Source organism: Oncorhynchus kisutch, linkage group LG2 (genome assembly GCF_002021735.2).
Source record: "Oncorhynchus kisutch isolate 150728-3 linkage group LG2, Okis_V2, whole genome shotgun sequence".
In the NCBI taxonomy this organism is placed as follows: Eukaryota; Metazoa; Chordata; class Actinopteri; order Salmoniformes; family Salmonidae; genus Oncorhynchus; species Oncorhynchus kisutch.
Genome location: NC_034175.2, coordinates 37,631,499 through 37,646,136, shown reverse-complemented (window position 1 = coordinate 37,646,136; position 14,638 = coordinate 37,631,499). Strand labels below are relative to the sequence as shown.

Below are 14,638 nucleotides of genomic sequence, written 5' to 3'. Positions count from 1 at the left end.
AAAAATACATAGACTGCCTCCCCTTGTCTTACCAGATGCCGCTGTTCTATCCTGCTGGTACATCGTATAACCAGCCAGCTGTATGTTAATGTTGTCGTCGTTCAGCCACGACTCCGTGAAGCATAAGATGTTACAGTTTTTAATGTCTCATGGTAGTTTAATCTTCCGCGTCACTAGTCAATTCTATTGTCCAAAGGTTGCACATTTGCTAGCGGAATGTAGTGGCACCTTTTAGTTACATGTAACAATGGTCAGATTTTGTTTTGAGTTATTAACATGGTAATTCACAGTTTACTTTCAAATGTGTAATTATAAAACATTAGTTACTTAGTGAAACAAAAAAATGTGTAATAACATCAGTAATTACACATGTGGAATAACCTTCAGCAAGTGGATGTGTAATTACACTTTCGTTGTTCCGATTGTGTAATAACTGAAAGCGCTTCAACCTTCAACACCTATAAGTACTATGTTACTGCAGTTATTGCTGTGTAGTTGCATAGTAATAAGGGCAACACAATGTAAAGTGTTACCCAAATGTTAATGGTTGTGAAAGAAAATGATAAAATACAGTATGACAAAAAGTTATCACCTCATTTACACACAACACTGTATTCAGCCTAATCATGTTTAAATATGAATGAAAACCACAAAGGTTGGCTTTTGAACAATGCATGAAGACATGTACCAGACCCCATAGAGACTAATCATAGAGACACAGTATCGTATTGACCTTTTCTAATGCCAAACCTCCCTAATAGAGTAGCGGTGCTTTTTCTACATTCAGTGTGGCATTTTCTGTTGGTACTCAACCCTAAATGCCATATGCCAAGCTCTACTGGTTCTCACCCTCGGTATGGATTCTGCCGCTTCTAGTTTAACCTTGGGCCAAGAACACAGGGCCAGATTGGCCTCACACTGGGCCACAGGGCTGTGCTGCGAGAGGCACACATAAACCAGGAGGAGGGATCGCTTAGGTGTCCACTGTTATCTAATTATCACTGTCGAAAGAAATTGTACTCTATTCCCTTTATAGGGCTCTACTTTTGACTGAGGCCAGTAGGGCTTTGGTAAAAAGTAGTGCACCTTATTTGGAAAGGGGTGTAAATTGGGATGCATCCAGGATCTAGGGGAAAAAACAGACATCTATTTGGTGGGAAGTTTTAGTCTTAATTGCTGCAGGAAAGGGACACTTTTTGGATGGATCTTACTGTACATTGAAATAATATTTTGTCATCGCCGCATGATATACGTTTTAAATTATAATGATAAATTATAGGTTTGTGTTTTACACTGTAAATAAGTCAAGTACAAATATCTAAGTGTGCTTTCTAAAAGCTCAAGAGGAATGTTGATTTGTCTTACTCCCGAAACACAGATTTTGGTTTTGATTGTATGAAGACTAGAGATATAGTCAATATCCCTTTCTCAGACTAGTCAGAGCTACAGTATCTTGGAGTAAGGACCATTTTTCATTCCACCTATTGAGCTAGCTAGGTGGGTGGCAGCAGACAATGTAATATACATCATCTCAGATTAAGGCTATTACTTACCTTAGGGTAGGGGTATTGCTTTCCCTTGGGGTATGAAGACCCAGTGAAGCGAGGAAGGGCCATATTTGGCACCAGAGTGTCATTGAGAACCAGAAAGGCCAATCTCTCTCCATCGGGTGACCACCAGTGTGCCACATGGGACTGGAGAATCTCCTCTGTAGAAAGACATAAGGAATAAATAAATACATTAGAGATCTCTATACATATTTTTCTATGGCCACATATGGTTGTATTAATATGTTACAGTACATGGACATTTAGTGTGAGAATGGATTTTTAGATAATAGTTGATATTAACATATTTCCTTAAGCACAGTCTAACTTTTCATATGTACTGTTTCATATAAGAAGGACATATATACAGAGTGTATTCAGAAGTACAGTGGCACTAAATCATTTCAGCGACTCAAGTATGATGTTCACAAGCATGATGTTCGAGTGCAGTTAACGGTACTCAAGGGTCTGTGATAGCGTAAGGTCACACAATTCAGATGTTAATTAGGTCTGATTAAGAGGCATTTGCATATCTCAAAATAGATGATCAGAGAGAGAGAGAGGGAGAGAGAGAGAGAGAGAGAGAGAGATGAAGGAATAATAGGTTGTCATAGAGACTGTCATATTACCATGAAAATCACAAAAAAGAGTAGTTCATAAACATAAAAGAATATCAATTGTTTTCCCAGAGGTATAGTTATAGGAAACCAATAAGTAACACACCGTATCAGATGAAGCTTTGAACTAAAATAGGCTAAGGGCCAAGTTTACTTTGCACCTTCAAAAGGCTTTTAAAACACTGATGAAATAAGAAAAAGGTAACATAAAGGTCAAGAGAAAGAAAAAACAAAGTAAATAAACACGATCTCATGTTTTGCGTTTGCTTTTGGTGTTTTACATATTTGTGGGGCAAGAACAGGTGCAAACTTGGCCCTAAATGTCCATTTAAAGGCAAAAAAAACCACACACAACATAGAATGACAATGATAATTTCTCACACAAAGGTATAATAACGAACAAACAATATATGCAATTGCACAGTTAAAGTGACTGCTTGCAGAAACATTTCCAAAATCAGTGTATAATTGTGTTTCTCCTGAGCAGTGTTGGGAGTAACGCGTTACATAATCAGATTACTTTTATGAGTAACTGAGTAAAGTAACATGTTACTTTTTCAAATAGGGTATTACTTTGTCAGTTACTTTGTCAGACAACGCTTGCGTTACTTTCAGAGTCATATCTCTGCCGGCCATGTGTTTCCATGATCCGAACTCGATTAATTTCCTCATTTAGAGAGAGCGGAGAAAGGCTGTTTGGAGGAATGTCAAAACAGCTACTGTCCATAGAAATGCATAGAGGGAGCACCTCTGATCTTTGCCATTGAATGCTTCTGTGACAGCAAAGCCCATAGAGGGCTATCCCGTCTAGTGTGAAGTGTGCCCTATATAAAGTACATCTTAATGGGTCCATATACATGCGGTCTATAATCAGAACTGTTGGCTCAAGAGAAAGATTTTAATTGAAAAGATAGGAAATCTGTACAGATGTTTGGCTTACCATATATGTGGCTAATTAAGCAGCCCATATATAGCACAGCAACTGTAGACTAGCACAGGAAAGCAGCGCCACTGATGAAAGGAGAAACTAGTGATCTAACCTGAGTTAGTAAGTAGCCTTTGGTAGAGTGGAGAGATTGAGTGTTTTTCAAGAAAGTAACGCAAAGTTTTAAAACTAGTAATTTAATGTGTTACTTTCCTCACAAAGTAATATTGTAAATTAATGCGTTAATATCTTTTCAAGTAATAATCCCAACACTCCTGAGTAACATGATGAAATGTCTTTCTCCTAAACTTAATAAACTCTTCCCTATTCAAATCTGCTATTTGATCACATTCATATTGAATACTTAAAAAAAAACACAAAAAAATTGTATTTGGCAATTTTCAACATATACAAACCTTATATAAAATATGTTGAATTTGTACCTTTGAAACAACGCCAGATCTTCAATGTTATATCCACTATAAGACAAAAAGCTATAGGCTGGGCAGCACCTCCTACTGGAAACTTGATCTATCTAAAGCAATTTAATTGGTCTCCCAACCAGGGTTTTAATCAAGCCCAGCTTTGATATTTGTCACTGACTACTACCAATGTGCAGTTGTGAGAATTAATATTGAGAGATCTCTTAATAACTAAATATATTCACTGTTGCTATCGAAGTCATTCCAAAGGGTAGGTTTAACAGAAGACATTAAATATAACCATAACCAAATTTAACCATACATCAGTCATATATCAATTATACTATTTAGGCCTTAAAGCATTTGCAAAGACATCAACAGCTATTGTTTCAATTCAACCCAGCGTTCAACAAAAAATAGACAATACATACAGCTGAAGTCGGAAGTTTACATACACTTAGGTTGGAGTCATTAAAACTAGTTTTTCAACCACTCCACACATTTCTTGTTAAGAAACTATAGTTTTGGCAAGTCGGTTAGGACATCTACTTTGTGCATGACACAAGTAATTTTTCCAACAATTGTTTACAGACAGATAATGTCACTTATACTTCAATGTATTACAATTCCAGGGGTCAGAAGTTTATATACACAAAGTTGACTGTGCCTTTTAACAGCTTTAGAAGCTTTTGACAGGCTAATTGACATAATTTGAGTCAATTGGAGGTGTAACTGTGGAAGTATTTCAAGGCCTACCTTCAAACTCAGTGCCTCTTTGCTTGACATCATGGGAAAATCAAAAGAAATCAGCCAAGAAATGTAGACCTCCACAAGTCTGGTTCATCCTTGGGAGCAATTTTGAAACGTCTGAAGGTACCACGTTCATCTGTACAAACAATAGTACGCAAGCATAAACACCATGGGACCACACAGCGGTCATACCACTCAGGGAGGAGACGCGTTCTCTCCTAGAGATGAATGTATTTAGTTTCGAAAAGTGCAAATAAATCCCAGAACAACAGCAAAGGACCTTGTGAAGATTTTGGAAGAAAGAGGTCCAAAAGTGTCTATATCCAAAGTAAAACTAGTGCTATATTGACATAACCTGAAAGGCCGCTCAGCAAAGAAGAAGTCACTGCTCCAAAACTGCCATAAAAAACAGACAGATGAAATAAAAATAGAACTGCTTGACCATAATGACCTTTGTTATGTTTGGAGGAAAAAGGGGGAGGCTTGCAAGCAGAAGAACACCATCCCAACCGTGAAGCATGGGGGTGGCAGCATCACGTTGTGGGGGTGCTTTGCTGCAGGAGGGACTGGTGCACTACACGAAATAGATGGCATCATGAGGTAGGAAAATGATGTGGATATATTGAAGCAGTATCTCGAGACATCAGTCAGGAAGTTAAAGCTTGGTCGCAAATAGGTCTACCAAGGACAATGACCCCAAGCATTCTTCGAAAGTTATGGAAAAATGGTTTAAGGACGACAAAGTCAAGGTATTGGAGTGGCCATCAAAAAGCCCTGACCTCAATCCCATAGAACAATGTGGGCTGAACTGAAAAAGCGTGTGTGAGCAAGGAGGCCTACAAACCTGACTCAGTTACACCAGCTCTGTCAGGAGGAATGGGCCAAAATTCACCCAACTTATTGTGGGGAAGCTAGTGAAAGGCTACCCGAAACGTTTGACCCAAGTTAAACAATTTAATGGCAATGCTACCAAATACTAATTGAGTGTATGTAAACTTCTGACCCACTGGGAATGCGATGAAAGAAATAAAAGCTGAAATAAATCATTCTCTCTACTATTGTTCTGACATTTCACATTCTTAAGACAAAGTGGTGATCTTAACTGACCTAAGAAACGTAATTTTTGCGTATATATAATGTATTTGGCTGAGGTGTATGTCAACTTCCCATGTAGACCTAGGGTTTCAAGCTTTGTTTTGATTTCAAATGTAATCTTCAAGTGAATCATGAATATGTTGGATTCATGTCTCCATCTCAACCAAACATCTAATTTACAGAATAGGACTAAATAATATCAAATATTTGAAGTGCATTTTGAATTTGATTAGATTAGTTTTATTCCTATTCCTTAACACCTTTTTTTGTTTGGGATATGAAATATTAATTTGTAGACAAACTGGATCTTGAATTGTGTTTGATTGCCAACACAACCAAATATCAGCATATGAAGTAGATGTATTTTTTGCTTGGTTAGTTACATTTTGTCCTCAAATTAATAATTGTTGGATGTTGGATTCAAGTATCACTCTCAACCAAATTAAATCAAACTTTAAATGCACTTAGAATAAAGTTTTATTTGATTTAGTCCTATTCTTCAACTTAGATTTTTGGTTGAGATGTAGATGTGAATCCAACATATCAATTATTAATATGCATGCAAATTGGAATTAAAGCCAGACTAAGTCAGTGGCAAAAAATATACATCTCCTTCAAACGTTGATATTTGGATGTGTTGGCAACCAAACACAATTACATATATATTTTGCAATACAGCAAATAGCCTAATAACTTGTCGACAACTTTGGTGAACACCTGCCACATTTCTAAAAGGACTTTAGCTTTACAGTCTATTTAAGTAAATGGTAATACCCACCTTCGTACAGCCAGTCAGCAATCCCATTGAAGATGACCCCTTCCTTTCCAGAAGATGTCAGTCTGAGTGAGTTGCTCTTCACATCTGATTGGTAGTAAATATTGTTCTCAAATATGTAGATCTGTGTGCACAAGGACACACAAGGAGATCAGGAAAGTCATCACTGAAATATCACATTCCATCTTCAACAGTCCTACCGTGACTGACACCAGTGCGTTTTGGACTTCTAACCCATTTTGAACATTGTGTGTTGGAGCTACAGATTTCTGGATTTTTTGTATTTGTCCATTTCCTCTGCATCCGTTGATGCTGACCATTAGTCTGTGTGATTAACGGGGGGCTGAGCTCGAGCGTTGTTTGTGAAACGCTTCTTCTCACAAAAAAATGTCTGTAAAGTTTGAACGGTTTGAGCTACAAAATGTGAAAAGCTGAGACATAAGCCACACAAGAGTCGTTAGGAGGTAAGAGGTTATTCTCTATAGGTCATAGGAAATCCCAGAATATAGTGGTTTTTTAATACTGTAATAAGCTCACATCAAATCAAATCAAATTTATTTATATAGCCCTTCGTACATCAGCTGATATCTCAAAGTGCTGTACAGAAACCCAGCCTAAAACCCCAAACAGCAAGCAATGCAGGTGTAGAAGCACGGTGGCTAGGAAAAACTCCCTAGAAAGGCCAAAACCTAGGAAGAAACCTAGAGAGGAACCAGGCTATGTGGGGTGGCCAGTCCTCTTCTGGCTGTGCCGGGTGGAGATTATAACAGGACATGGCCAAGATGTTCAAATGTTCATAAATGACCAGCATGGTCGTATAATAATAAGGCAGAACAGTTGAAACTGGAGCAGCAGCACAGTCAGATGGACTGGGGACAGCAAGGAGTCATCATGTCAGGTAATCCTGGGGCATGGTCCTAGGGCTCAGGTCCTCCGAGAGAGAGAAGGAGAGAATTAGAGAACGCACACTTAGATTCACATAGGACACCGAATAGGACAGGAGAAGTACTCCAGATATAACAAACTGACCCTAGCCCCCTGACACATAAACTACTGCAGCATAAATACTGGAGGCTAAGACAGGAGGGGTCAGGAGACACTGTGGACCCATCCGAGGACACCCCCGGACAGGGCCAAACAGGAAGGATATAACCCCACCCACTTTGCCAAAGCACAGCCCCCACACCACTAGAGGGATATCTTCAACCACCAACTTACCATCCTGAGACAGGGCCGAGTATAGCCACATAGTTCCTGTCACAAACTCCAAACTCCACAAAGTTGTCACTGACTAGTTGGATATTCATTTCTTACTGCAAAAATAATTTCTGTACTTACAGCATTCTTATAAATATATATATTTTTTTTAAATCAGGATTTTGCTTGGTGGACCTTTTTTTTCAATTGGAATTTGTCAATAAAATTCATAAATGGAACTGGTTATGTCAAATAGTGTTCAACTTTAAGCCCTGGTTGTCCTGAAAATAACATGTTACACTATGCGAGGCTAAATATGAGGGCAGAGCAAGCCGATCAATAAAAGTAGTGAATTTCATATTTTTCAGCGTGGGATTTCCTGAGACTGATAGATCTGTGGGCACAAAGACACACAAGGAGATCAGAAATGTAATCACTGACATTAGTGGCTCCCGAGTGATGCAGCAGTCTAAGGCACTGCATCTCAGTGCTAGAGGTGTCACTACAGACCTTGGTTCGATCCCGGGCTGGATCACAACTGGCCATGATAGGGCGGCGCACAATTGGTTTAGGGGAGGGTTTGGCGGGCATAGGCTGTCATTGTAAAATAAGAATTTGTTCTTAACTGACTTGACTAGTTAAATAGGTTAAATAAATACGGTTAAATAAATTTCACATTTCATTTAACATTTCAATTTGGCATTTCCTCTACAGGTCTGAAATGTGAAAGTCAATCAAATATCAACTTTTGACAAATTTTGAACACAGAGAGAGAAAGACGAATATTGTATTTCCAGACCCCTATAATGTCACAGGGTAAATACAAGGCCTAGGAAACATCCTTTTCAACATACCCAATTTAGCAGATATATTGAAATTCACGAAAGGGGGAAATAATAACACATTTTCAATTCAGGTCTTATTCAAATCTCATTCCCTGAATGGATGTGGTTGAAGAGCCCTGGAATCACCATGTCCAGAGAAATTCTAGAAACCTAATGTCCGATTCCATTAGCAACCTAAATGATCTGTGTTACATAGACCTGTGTTGAAATGATCAACCAACTCCTTATCCTCAAATGTCTTTTTTTCCCCAGAACCAACAAATGTTTCCAGGTCAACTAGCTGCCTGCATCAGCCAGACTTACATAAAGCACCGTTATGTAGTCACTCGATCACGGAGCTGAGCTGAGCTGACCCGTCTCAGGCTCTGCAAGCCCCGCTGTTATATCAAAGGCATTGAGGCATCGCTCCAGAAGGCAGTGTGTGTGGCATAGGATTCAGCAAAAAGAGCTGCTTTAAAACAGAAATGTCTTGAACCGTTTCAACATCAATGTACCATCAATGTACATCGACGAATACATGGATACGGTGACTGAGTTCATCAGGAAGTATATAGGAGATGTTGTACCCACTGTGACTATTAAAACCATTTGCGCAAAACTGAAAGCGCAAACCACCGCATTTAACGACGGCAAGTTGACTGGGAATATGGTGGAAAACAAATAGTGTAGTTATTCTCTCCATAAGGCAATAAAACAGGCAAGTAAAGAGACAAACTGGAGTTGCAATTCAACGGCTCAGACACAAGACGTATGTGGCAGGGTCTACAGACAATCACGGACTACAAATGTAAAACCAGCCACGTTGCGGACACCGACGTCTTGCTCCCGGAAAAGCTAAACACCTTCTTCGCCTGCTTTGAGCATAACACAGTGCCACCGACATGACCCACTACCAAGGACTATGAGTTCTCCTTCTCCGTGGCCAACGTGAGTAAGACATTTAAGCGTGTTAACCCTCGCAAGGCTGTCGGCCCAGATGGCATCCTTAGCCGCGCCCTCAGAGCATGCGCAGACCAGCTGGCTGGAGTGTTTACAGACATATTTAATCTCTCCCTATCCCAGACTGCTGACCCCACTTGCTTCAAGATGTCCACCATTGTCCCTGTACCCAAGAAAGCAAAGGTAACTGAACTGAATGACTATTGCCTGTAGCAATCACTTTTATCATCATGAAGTGCTTTGAGAGGCTAGTTAAGGATGATATCACCTCTACCTTACCTGACATCCTAGACCCACTTCAATTTGCTTACCGCCCCAATAGATCCACAGATGATGGAATCGCCATCGCACTGCACACTGCCCTATCCCATCTGGACAAGAGGAATACCTATGTAAGAATGCTGTTTATTGACTATAGCTCAACACTATAGTACCCTCCAAGCTCAACATTAAGCTCGGGGCCCTGGTTCTGAACCCCGTCCTGTGCAACTGGGTCCTGGACTTCTGACGGGCTGCCCCCAGGTGGTGACGTTAGGAAACAACACCTCCATGTCGCTGATTGTCAACACAGGGGCCCCACAAGGGGGCGTCCTCAGCCTCCTCCTGTACTCCCTGTTCACCCATGATTTCGAGACCTCGCACAGAGGGCAGAGGGACCACGCCCCTATCCACGTCAACAGGACTCCAGTGGAGAAGTTGGAAAGCTTCAAGTTCTTCGTCGTACACACCACTGGCAAACTGAAATGGTCCAGCCTCAAGTCCCTCAGACTGTTAAATAGCCATCACTAGCCGGCTTCCACCCGGTTACGCAACTCTGCACCTTAGAGGCTGCTGCCCTATATACATAGACTTGGAATCACTGGCAACTTTAATAATGGAACACTAGTCAAATTAATAACGTTTAAATAATGTTAACATACTGCTTTACACATCTCATATGTATATTCTTTATTCTATTCTAATGTATTTTAGTCAATGCTACTTCGACATCGCTCGAGCTAATATTGATATATTTCTTATTAATTCCATTATTTCACTTTTAGATGTGTTTGTATTGTTGTCAATTGTTAGGGATTATTGCACTGTTGGAACTAGGAACACAAGAATTTCGCTACATCTGCAATAACATCTGCTAAGTATGTGTATGTGGCCAATACAATTTGATTTCATCTGCATCACTAAAGACTGAAACTAGCTGTCAAATAAGACGGGTAGGATTTTCGGTTTGGAAATAGGAAGCGTTATCATAACATTTCTATGTGTGTTTTGTGTTTTGGGCTTGAGTTTGTGTTGATAGCTAGTTCACTTTAAGGATGCTGTCAATGCAATATCTAGTCTACAAAACAAAACAACTCGCAGAACTGGCATCCTATCCAATATATACTAGCAGTGTCATGTATTTATAAGATAAAATTGTGGCTAACGATGACGCTTATGCGACTCGAGAGCCCCGAATGCCTGCATATCTGTCTGCCTCACCTCTCATCACTGTAATGGCCCTCTAATGGAGGTGAGTTTGATTTATGCCTAAATAGCCACACCAAATGTTACAATTGCAGACAAGAAACCTCTAATACTTAAGCCTGTTCGCTGTCCACAAACAGTGCCCCATCTGTCTAAAGCAAACAAATGAAAAGTTATTATCATCTAGTTTGAATGATTCTCTATTTCGAAAATGAACTGGAGTACAATGCGAGAGTCATTTGGCATTCCAAATCAACCTGCTTAGAATGCTGTGCTTTGATAGCTGGATTTAGGCCGGCCTTTCACAAAGCCGTGTATAGTTAAAATTGTGCGCCCACCATCCAAATGGATGGTATCGGGTTTGAATTCCACATGACACCCAACATAACATTTGGTGTCAGAAGTGAGATCCAATACAGATGAGCCCACCAGAACTGTATCTGAGCAGCTGTACGAAGAAGTTCAAAGAAGCCTTCCAAAGGAGATGGGGCTGGGGTTGAAGGACCCTGCTGCCACTACGACCACTGCCCAGCGAGTTTGCCATCTTGGCACTGTGGTTAATCCTGCTCCGTGGATTCACCACAAAGCACTAGAAAATGAGCAGATTTGAGAGAAATATTCAGGCTTGGAAGAAATGGTCCACATTTACATGGCATACTGAATGTCACATTAGTGCAAGTTATTTCAGGTGTGCTTGGCATGTCACTACTGATTGTCATGTTAATCAAATATCATGTTCTCGAATAATCTGACTGAAAGCTGTCAACATGTTTGTATGTCCACAACATCGTTCTGTGACTAAAAGGATCAAAGTAATACTTTGACTGCAAATGTTTTAAAGGCCAGTTAACTTGGTAGACCTTCAAAGCCAATACAGGAGACGGAGTGGATATTATCTATGCATTCTGGCTTTACATTTTAATTAACTCGAACATAAATGTTCATGTAAGAAAGACAACCATGACAGGGATGCAATAGCAGACAACAGGCACACTCTACTGTTGCCACTTTAATGAGAAACATGATTCACTTTCAACCACAACATAATCAAAACACCGTCTAATTAAAAGTTCAGAATGCACTCCATGCAGGGATTAAATTGGAGAACAATTAAGTCGAACAAAGCAATTACACGAGGAAGAAGGGGAAAATCCTACGGGTGAAAATCCCCCCATAGGCTAAACAAAGAAATAACAGCATTTCGAAAAATATACAATCAAAAAGATTTAAAAAAACTGTTGATCCTGGGCAAAGCAACCTGTCCTATTCCTTTGCACATACATTTCAGGCCACGGGCAACACTTGTTAAAGCAACTTATTTGTAGTTTATTCAAGCAGTACCCAAAAACTTCCAAACAAATAGGTGACATAACCCTCAGTAGGCAAGGACTATATTCAGTTACTTTCAACACTGGGGTATGTAAATGCAGAATATTGCAAGTTCAGGGGGTAGCCCCGCCTGGAACTCAAACCTGGGTCTACCGACTATCAACCCAATCAAATCAAGATTTATTTATCACGTGTGTAGACCTTACCGTTAAATGCCTCTAAACCTTCAAGCTGCATACTGGACCCTATTCCAACTAAACTACTGAAGGAGCTGCTTCCTGTGCTTGGCTCTCCTATGCTGAATATAATAAATGACTCCCTATCCACCGGATGTGTACCAAACTCATTAAAAGTGGCAGTAATAAAGCCTCTCTTGAAAAAGCCAAATATTGACCCAGAAAATATAAAAAACTATCGGCCTGTATCGAATATCCCATTCCTCTCAAAAGAAATTCAAGCTGTTGCGCAGCAACTCACTGCCTTCCTGAAGAAGAACAATGTATACGAAATGCTTCAGTCTGGTTTTGGACTCCATCATAGCACTGAGACTGCACTTGTGAAGGTGGTAAATTACCTTTTAATGGCATCAGACCAAGGCTCTGCATCTGTCCTCGTGCTCCTAGACCTTAGTGCTGCTTTGATACCATTGATCAGCACATTCGTTTGGAGAGATTGGAAACCCAAATTGGTCTACACAGACAAGTTCTGGCTTGGTTTAGAGCTTATCTGTCGGAAAGATATCAGTTTGTCTCTGTGGATGGAGACTTCTGAGAAATCAACTGTAATGTTGATGTTCCTCAAGGTTCCGTTTTAGACCACTATTGTTTTCACTATATATTTTACCTCTTGGTGATGTCATTCGGAATGTTAACTTTCACTGCTATGCGGATGACACACACCTGTACATTTCAATGAAACATGGTGAATCCCCAAAATTGCCCTCCCTTGAAGCCTGTGCTTCAGACATAAGGAAGTGGATGGCAGCAATTGTTTTACTTTTAAACTCGGACAAAACAGAGATGCTAGTTCTAGGTCCCAAGAAACAAAGAGATATTCTGTTTGATCTGACAATTAATCTTGATGGTTGTACAATCATCTCAAATAAAACTGTGAAGGACCTCAGCGTTACTCTCGACCCTGATCTCTTTTGACGAACATATCAAGAATAGTTCAAGGACAGCTTTTTTGCATCTTCGTAACATCGCAAAAATCTGAAACTTTCTGTCCAAAAATGTGGCAGAAAAATGTATCCATGCTTTTGTCATTTCTAGATTAGACTACTGCAAGGCTCTACTTTCCAGCTAACCGAATAAAGCACGAAATAAACTTCAGTCAGTGCTAAACACGGCTGCTAGAATCTTGACTAGAACCATATTACTCTACACTGGCTTCCTGTTAAGGCTAGGATTGATTTCAAGGTTTTACTGCTAACCTACAAAGCATTACATGGGCTTGCTCCTAACTGTCGTTCTGATTTGGTCCTGCCGTACATACCTACACGTACGCTACGGTCAAGAGACACAGGCCTCCTTACTGTCCCTAGAATTTCTAAGCAAACAGCTGGATGTAGGGCTTCCTCCTATAGAGCTCCATTTTTATGTAATGGTCTGCCTACCCATGTGAGAGACGTAGACTCGGGTCCCAACCTTCAAGTCTTTATTGAAGACTAATCTCTACCGTAGATCCTATGATTGAGTGTAGTCTGGCCTAGGGGCGTGTAGGTGAACGGAAAGGCACTGGAGCGACCTCTAAACCCTATTACGGGGGCTGAGTCACTGGCTTACTGTTGTTCTTCCCTGCCGTCCCTAGGAGGGGTGCGTCATTTGAGTGGGTTGAGTCACTGACGTGATCATCCTGTCCGGGTTGGCGCCTCCTTCGGGTTCATGCCATGGGGGAGATCTTCGTGGGCTATACTCTGCCCTTGTCTCCGGGTAGTAGGTTGGTGGGGTAGGCAACAACATCTCCTCCCCGCTGATCCTCAACACTGGGGCCCCACAAGGGTGCGTTCTGAGCCCTCTCCTGTACTCCCTGTTCACCCACGACTGCGTGGCCATGCACGCCTCCAACTCAATCATCAAGTTTGCGGACGACACAACAGTGGTAGGCTTGATTACCAATAACGACGAGATGGCCTACAGGGAGGAGGTGAGGGCCCTCGGAGTGTGGTGTCAGGAAAATAACCTCACACTCAACGTCAACAAAACTAAGGAGATGATTGTGGACTTCAGGAAACAGCAGAGGGAACACCACCCCCATCCACATCGATGGAACAGTAGTGGAGAGGGTAGCAAGTTTTAAGTTCCTCGGCATACACATCACAGACAAACTGAATTGGTCCACTCACACAGACAGCATCGTGAGGAAGGCGCAGCAGCGCCTCTTCAACCTCAGGAGGCTGAAGAAATTCGGCTTGTCACCAAAAGCACTCACAAACTTCTACAGATGCACAATCGAGAGCATCCTGGCGGGCTGTATCACCGCCTGGTATAGCAACTGCACCGCCCTCAACCATAAGGCTCTCCAGAGGGTAGTGAGGTCTGCACAACGCATCACCGGGGGCAAACTACCTGCCCTCCAGGACACCTACACCACCCGATGCTACAGGAAGGCCATAAAGATCATCAAGGACATCAACCACCCGAGCCACTGCCTGTTCACCCCGCTGTCATCCAGAAGGCGAGGTCAGTACAGGTGCATCAAAGCTGGGACCGAGAGACTGAAAAACAGCTTCTA

The 14,638-nt window shown here is 41.1% G+C and overlaps 1 protein-coding gene across 1 annotated transcript in view; it reads right to left on the bottom strand.

Moving 5' to 3' along the window:
* LOC109865560 (inactive dipeptidyl peptidase 10) overlaps positions 1-14,638 on the bottom strand; it is a 199,924-nt gene that overhangs the window by 86,945 nt on the left and 98,341 nt on the right. Inside the window, exons 8-9 of the mRNA XM_020453840.2 lie at positions 6,135-6,255; positions 1,554-1,708 (exon numbers count right to left, since the gene is read on the bottom strand). Coding sequence (XP_020309429.1) covers positions 1,554-1,708; positions 6,135-6,255 — 276 coding nt within the window. The remainder of the gene's footprint in view (positions 1-1,553; positions 1,709-6,134; positions 6,256-14,638) is intronic.